Source organism: Fopius arisanus, unplaced genomic scaffold (assembly GCF_000806365.1).
Source record: "Fopius arisanus strain USDA-PBARC FA_bdor unplaced genomic scaffold, ASM80636v1 scaffold00023, whole genome shotgun sequence".
Classification (NCBI taxonomy): domain Eukaryota; kingdom Metazoa; phylum Arthropoda; class Insecta; order Hymenoptera; family Braconidae; genus Fopius; species Fopius arisanus.
The window spans coordinates 1229608-1237643 of record NW_011887762.1 but is presented as its reverse complement, the minus strand read 5'-3'; the positions used below and the strand labels follow the sequence as shown (position 1 = coordinate 1237643).

At 43.1% G+C, this 8036-nt stretch overlaps 1 protein-coding gene across 1 annotated transcript; it reads left to right on the top strand.

Annotated features, from left to right (window-relative positions):
• The first annotated feature begins 2593 nt into the window (after window positions 1-2593).
• LOC105264559 (RNA-directed DNA polymerase from mobile element jockey-like) lies at window positions 2594-4357 on the top strand. Its single transcript, XM_011301507.1, has one exon. The coding sequence runs from the start codon at window positions 2594-2596 to the stop codon at window positions 4355-4357; it is 1764 nt and encodes a 587-aa protein (XP_011299809.1).
• The last annotated feature ends 3679 nt before the right edge of the window (window positions 4358-8036 follow it).

Below are 8036 nucleotides of genomic sequence, written 5' to 3'. Positions count from 1 at the left end.
TTTAATATTTATTTTGACTTATGTGACTGTTTTACTAAATTCTTTCACTCGTATACCCTTTCGGGTTTTTACGATTTGTTCCCTTCCCACCCCCCAACCCCCTGTACCGCATTTGCTGAAAGGGAGGGAAAACCTCATCTGAGGGAAAAACCTGCCCTGGTACAGTCGTCCTTTTGACAGGACTACCGCTCGGCAGTGAAACCGTGAGATCAGAGCGCTATATATTTTTTGACCGCCGGTGCCCGGGATCGAACCCGGATCCTTGGCATGCTAGTCCAGCACTCTAATCGCACGGCCACTACCGTCGGTGACTGTTTTACTATTATTTATTAATATTTATTTTGACTTATGTGACTGTTTTACTATTATTTATTGGGGGTTCGCCAGGTGGGGCAGTGGTGACTAGTTCGTTAATTTTCGCTACGTATATTACACATCATTTAATTAGTCTTTTGTTAAGTTTTGTGCCTATGAGAGGTTCTATTGCCTTCGGTTATCGACGGGGTTCCTGCTAAACTTTAATTTATAGTCAGCATATGTGTTTATAGCCAGATTTTTGGTTTTCTGCTAAGTGCTTTAGAATGTAAGGCTATCCTTATGAGTGGCACTTTGTGGAGCCATGATATGCTGACTTCTGAGGGAAGCGCTCTTCCAGGCACTCCCAGTGAAATCTATGATAAGTCCTTGGGAACTTCTCTAGCTGTACCGGTAATCGAGATTACTGACGTCTCGGCTAACACCGTGGCCTCTGTTGACTGCCTACCGCTGCCTGGTATCAACTTTACGTCAGTCGCAAGGGGAAGAGGACGTCCAAGGAAGAACTCAGTACCTAATGCCAAGCAAACCGTGTCTACTCCTGTGAGTAAGCGTAAAAGGACTCGATCCGAGGTCAACGTTGACAGTGCATTATTATTCTCTCCAAGTGCCAAAAAACGTTTGGAATCTCCTAAGATTCTCACTGCCTTTTTCACTAAGCTGGGTTCTCCCAAATCTACAGCAGTTACTATGACCCCTGCTGACGATTTCAGTGATGGAAAGCTCTCTTTGAAACCGTCTCAGCTTGTCCCAACCCTGTCATCTTCATTACCCTCTGTATCCAATCCGCCTGATCCAACAGCAACTCCACCCTCAATCTCTGATATTATGGTTATTTTGAATCGGATTGAGGCCAATAATGCGATTAGATATAACGCGCTCAAATCTGATATTGCTCAAAATAATGCTGTGCTGAAAGAAAAAATTAAGGCTATTATGGTAAATTGGATAAGCTGGAGAGTAATGTTAAACTCAGGGATTTAATGACTGAGAGTAGGATTTCTTCTCTGGAGGCAGAGGTGAAGAGTTGCAGAGCTGACATGCAAATGCTCAGTGTCCCTGCTGAAATGGCGGCTAGGCTTGCTGCTCTTGAGGAGGGTCTTACTGATCTAAAGACCTCTATATCTGCTCCTCCTCCTCTCCAGCTGAATGACCCTGTACCTAAAGTAATCAATGATTTAAAGTGGAATGTTGAGCTACAGGAACGAGCATTAAAAAAGAAGAATATTTTCATTCGTGGCTGGAACCCTCAATCTATTCAGGTGCAGAAGGAAGTGGACTCTTTTCTTTGCTCCTCATTCAGTATTGGTGAACAGCCGTCTGAAGAAATTATTGTGTTAGGCAAGGACAAGAAGGCCATCCTGGTCAAGTTGAAAAACTTCAGTGATAAATTGGAAATTTTCAAGAAGAAGAAGATGGTTCTGGGCAACAAGAGCATTTACATCGAGAGTGATCAGACTCAACGGGAGAGAGTAGCTCAAGGTAAGCTGAGAGCTCTAGCCAGATTGGAGAGGCAAAAGGGCCTTTCATTCAGGGTCTCTCGTAATAGAATTGAAATTCAGGGCCTGGAGTGGTCTTTGGACGAGAAGTCTGGTAAGTTGCAACCAGCTAATGGCCTTGCTAAAATCAGTGCTGATAGGGGCTTGATTCCCCATTTTCCCGAGCGTCTAACTCGGGAAGAAAGTCCTCCTCCAAGGAGCGATCTTCTCCCGGGAATGGAGTCCTGAAAGAATGCTTCTGGAATGTGAAAAATATCAAAAATAATCTCTCTGATCTACCGTCTCCTGCTGACTGTGATATTATTGGCCTCACTGAAACCTTCTTACAATACGAATGGAAACGTCTCCCCTGTGGTTTCTCTGACTTTTTTCCTGTGTGGTCGCCTGCAGTGAAAATACACGCTCGGGGCAGAGCCAGTGGTGGTATCCTGATGCTGGTAAAGAAGAAGCATGGAGAGCCCTTCCTTTTGCATCGTGGTGAAAACTGGATTTTTATCAAAGTGATCGTCTGTAGTAGTTTAATGATTTTTGGTACTTTTTATTTTATACCTAAAGTGAATATTTCTCCAGCTCTGGAGCTTCTAGACAGTTTATTAGCTTCCTTTTCTGAATCGTACCCTGGTGTACCGATAATACTGGGAGGTGACTTTAATGCTCAAACAGGTGCTGAAGGCATTATTATTATTTGTGATCAATTTTTAGATGGTGTCAACCTTTTTAAATTTAGAAAAGTGCTAGATTTAGATGTATGCAATAGAGGTAGCCTCTTATTAGAGTTTATGGAGGATAAAAATTTTTTCTGTTTGAATGGTCGTTCGCAGAGTGATGTTCCGGGTAAAATAACCTTCTTTGCCTCTACAGGGCAAAGTACGGTGGATTATGTCTGGGTTAATGACTGCTGTCTTACTCTGGTTGAGGATTTCATGGTAGATATTATCTCTACGCGCTCAGACCATTTTCCTGTATCAGCTCTACTTGCGACTTCTTCGATAGGATCCTCTGTGCTAGCTTCCGAGGCTCCAGTGGTATACCGGGTTGCCTGGGATTATGGGAGGAGAGTGCAGTTCACTGAGTCCTTGATGTTGTCCGATAACATTAAATTTGATTTCGGCGTTCTGTCCATTGATCAGCAGTCTGACAACTTCAAGCTAGCTATTATTGATACTGCCACAAAAGTGCATATGATTAAGAAATCAGGTGGGCCTCCGGCCTCTTCTTCTCATCCTCCCAATAAACCCTGGTATGATGCTGACTGCATTGAGTTGAAACGAGAGTTAGACAGCAGTTTACATAATTTTAAACAAGTTGGCTTTTTGAGGGAGTTCGGGGCTAACTATCTGAATTTGAAGAAAAAGTACGCCAATTTGATTAAGCTTAAAAAGAAACTGTACGCCGAGGAACTCCTGAATTGTCTTGCCAATGTGCAATCTTCTAAAGACTTCTGGCTAACTATAAAAAAATTCAGACCATTCACTACCTCAGCTTCTCAAATTTCGTTGGATGATTGGTACAGTTTTTACCTGCAGATTACTCCTTCTAAAGTACCTTCCAATATCTCTTTTCCATCTTTCACCGATCCTCTTTTAGACTCTCAAGTCAGCCACAATGAACTTTTATGTAACATTTTGAAACTCAAAAATGGAAAAGCTGCTGGTCCTGATGAAATTTCGAATGAGTTTTTCAAGCATCTTCCACCCAACTGGATATTATATCTTGAGACCCATTTTAATAAGATACTTGAAGCTGAAAGGGTTCCGAACTCTTGGGGTTCAGCGGCCTTGACCATGATATTTAAAAAAGGTGACAAACTTGATCCTCTCAATTACAGAGGGATTGCCTTATGCAACTGCCTTACGAAACTCTTTACGCAGATCCTCAGGGATAGAATTCAACAGTGGGCAGATAGAGAAAAAATTCTAGACGAAAGCCAAGCTGGCTTCAGGCCGGGAAGGGGTTGTTTGGACCAGGTTTTTGTATTATTTGATGCTATTCGACTGCAGCTTAGACTCGGCTCCAGGAAGGTATTCAGTGTGTTTGTCGACTTTAGACGCGCATTTGACTCGGTCCCACATGATAAACTTTGGTCCAAGCTGCTCAATCTCCATCTGTCTCCAAAGATAGTCAAGATCCTGAAGTCTCTATATGACGGGGCAAACATTAGAGTTAAAGCTGGGGGTTTATTATCAGGGGAGGTGCCAGTCACTGCTGGTGTCCTCCAGGGTGAATCTTTGAGTCCATTGCTCTTTATATTGTTTATCACTGACCTTGAAAAATATCTGAGGAATTGTGGCTTTCATGGAGTGAATATTAATGGGAGAGATGACGTTCTACTCTTGCTCTATGCAGATGATTTGGTCATCTTGACTGATAGTGAGTGCAAATTACAGAGGATCCTTGATGCGCTGCATAGGTACTGCCTTGGTAATGGTTTAACTGGTAATTCAGATAAAACTAAAGTTATGGTGTTTAGAGAGAGTGGAAGTCTGAGCCCCTCCCCAAAATTCTTGTATAATAACAGGCTCCTAGAAATTGTACCGTTGTAGCCTTCGCTACATTACCTACCCGCGGTAGTGTTTCTATATTACCTGCGGGGCCTAGGTCGTACTCCCGTACGGTGGCACTGCGAATACCAGAGTGGGGAGCACTTGGGACTACGTCACACGACGCTTCTCCCACTCTGCACTGGCAGCTATATAAACGCCTACGCGAGTTCTCTCGACCAGTTCGTGCTCGGTCTTGCCTTGAGCGCAGAACTACCTGGCTGGCTATCTAGTTCCTTTAGCCTTACCTCCTAGCAATCCTAAGCACTCTGTACTACCTGGACTTCCTCTCCTTTCTCAGGATTGAGAAGTGGCCATCCCACGGTACAAGACCGTGCACTCACCGCTATCGGTCCCCTTCCTCCTATTCCCAGACGAAGGGACGGTTGCTCTCTGTTTGTTTCTCCCCTTTATAGGGTTGAGAAGTTAGATCTCTAAATCGCTCTCTGCGCTTTGGACGCAAGTCAAAGACGTGTCTCTCTGCGACATAATTTGTAGTGTTGGCTCTCTCGACTAACTCTAAACAGTCAGTACGCCACACCGTCATATATGTACGTTGGTATACTAATTAGTAGCTCCTCCCTGGGTGCTCTTGCTGCTCAGGATTTAGTGCGTAAGGCTAAGCAGGCAAATAACTCTGTGATTGGAATTCTCGCTAGGTCCAAGTGTGACTCGTGGCATTGTATGATTAAATTATTCGAGACTATTGCCAAGCCCACTCTCCTGTACGCATGTCCGGTTTGGTCTCTTGATTACCACGATTTGATCGAGTCCGTACAGACATCTTTCTTTAAGAGATTGCTTTATTTACCGAATTGCACTCCCAACTGTGTTTTGCGACTTGAGCTTGGCTTGGTGAGAGTTGAGTATGCTGTGATGAAGCTGACCATTAATTATATAATAAAAATTTTGAAAGTGTCGGAAGAAAGATTACCAAGGATTTGTTTTATGCAATTAGTGAAACTGGCCTCTGAACCTAATCCATTTAAAGACCCTGTTAAATTCCGCAAATTTAATTCGTTAGTTAGAATTAAGGAGTTTTTAGCCTTGGTCAACTGTAACGAACTGTGGGGTTGCCTGGATGCTCATGAATGGGTGTTGAAGAGTGACTTAATGCTTAGTAGGTTTAAGAGTTTCTTAACTGATAGAGATTCGGTGGAATGGTCCAGAATCACTCACAAGATTCCACTTGTGAGAGATCCTTTTTCTTTTAAGAATTCGTATCTAACTAGAAGATGCTCGATTGCCATGCTGAGAGTCAAGGCGCAGCTGAGATTGGCAAGCCCGTATAATTGCAAGTTTTTTATATCTGGCAAGTCTTATAAACTGTTTCCTTTTCAGAAGTGTATTTGTTGTACTTTGGATGCGCATGAATCGATCCAGCATGTTCTACAGTTTTGCCCATTTTATGATGCTCTTCGCTCTAAGCACATCCGACGATTTCTTAAGACTGATTCCAGCAAGGACCTCTTGGCTTTTATTGACTCACCTGATAAAGCCTCCACCAGATCTCTTTACTTTTTTCATGCCAGCGCTCTTTCTTTGAGAGAGTCGGTATATGAGGAAAGTAATACTTCCCTTCATGAGCCAGATCAGCTGATCACGCAATTCCTGCATCTGTTTGATTATGATTCTGATACCGTCCAAAGTGTTTACACTATTGTTTAATTAATAATTTAGTTGATGGTCACCAAATAATTAGCTGACTTAATTTAATACTTTTACCTCTTTTGCGGTTTAGAACTACTCTTAGAGAGTTAATTTGAGTTATCTTTGTGTTTAGCACCTCTGCGCTCACCTAATTATAGACCCGATTGATGCCTCATATGTATTATACTTTATTTGTGTATGGTTGAACCTCACTGTCATAGGGAGTCCACCCCTGTGTGGCAGTTAATAAATTAAATCAAAAATTAAATTACTATCATTTATTTTGTGACCTTAGCCGGGAAATTAAAATATAATAACTCCCGGCGAAGTCACTAATGAATATAATAAAGGAATAAGCGAATGATTTTTGAGGGGAAGTTACTTGTTATTTACGGGGGGACCTGAAATGAGAAAAGAGGGGGGGGGGGGGCATAATTACTCGGGCGGGATAGTAGTAATAAATGTTATCTATTTCAATAAATGGAACGTCTGAATAGGGTAATTCTCATAACATAAAATCCACAATTGTGACCTTCTCTTAATAACTAGTCAAGGGTGGGGGGTAAGGCCAGCCAGCTTGCGACACACAAATAATTAATAGTAGAAAAAGAAGGGGTGATTTTACCTCTGCAAAAAAGGGGGAGAAGTGAGGGGTCCTAGTAGAAAAGTATCGCGAATTAGGGGGCTTGAGTTATAACAAAAATTAAATTCCGGGACATAAGAAATCGCAAATATTGAATAATTATAATACTGGAATTTAGAGGCTCACCGTTAGGGGGGGAAATCTCCTTACAGGGGGTTCGTGAGGGTTTGTTGGAGCGGGAAAGGCAAGAGAGGGTACTCACGGTGATGGCGTCTATCCTCGTTCTTTTTTCCACAATTTCGCAAAACCCACGGGAGACTCCTTCGACCAAATATCCCTTGTCCTCCTCGTCCTCACTCCTCGGTCTTTGGCTCGGCTTCTCCTCCAAAACTCTTCCTACACCAAGCACCTTCACTCAAACAATATCCTTCACAATATCTCCTCACAATATCCTCAAAAATATCCTCAAACTTATCCTCAAAACTATCCTCCAAAATATCCTCAAACTTATCCTCAACACTATGCTCCAAACTATCCTCAAACTTATACTCAACACTATCCTCAAAAATATCCTCACAAAATATTCTCAAACTCTCTGTTACGCACGGGGCAGCTGTACAACGAGTGATGGCTTCCCCATCCTCGCTAGTCTTCTTCCCCGATTATCGGTGATAATCGGGGTCAATCGGGGACACTCGTTATCGCGTGTCCTCGTCCTAATTATTAGTTGTGCCCGATTAGCATATATTCCTTTTCACTCTTCCGGGTCACGTGGGCTGTGACGTATGAGTGGTGGTTTTCTCTCGTCTCCCGTCACGTGGGCTGTGACGTATGGATGGTGGGTTTCTTTCCTTCGCGACGATGTTCGGAGACGTTTCTCCGCGTGAGTATAGGGCTGGGGTACCGCGGGGCAAGGGGAAGGAATCTCTCGGGAGTGGGGTGGCCAACGGTGGCAGGTTTGTCTATTTATTTTTAACCTAATTCTTAACCTACTTACATCTAAAAACAAGTCATTATTAGGGCGCAGGGGAGGGGCTAAAAAAGTGCCTCGTCACAGCTGCCCCGGGGGTAGAGAATGCATGGGGTTTCCACAACCCCATGCTGAACGATACGATCCCTCTTTGCCTGCTGCTGACTCCGGGAGTGAAAAGCTGGAAGGAAGGCTGTCATTCGTTAGTTCTTTACTTTTAATTTCCTACGTCACACTAATCCCAGGCACCCTGAACTCACTCTTTCCTTTTCCAACAAGTTGTTCATACAGGCATTCACTACGGGGAGGGATATATCAAAGATATCACGATTGTCCAGAGCTGGTTTTTGTTGTATTTTATTAGATGAAGATATAAAGATGGACCAAGAAAAAGCGGGTGCATCCAACCAATGTAATGTGTTTATTCCAACGAGAAATAAAGAAAAAACAGGGGGGTGCACGTCCGCAACAGGGGGGGG

Excerpts from the sequence above, each read along its gene's own strand:
- LOC105264559 (XM_011301507.1), top strand. The coding sequence starts at position 2,594 with ATGGAGGATAAAAATTTTTTCTGTTTGAATGGTCGTTCGCAGAGTGAT.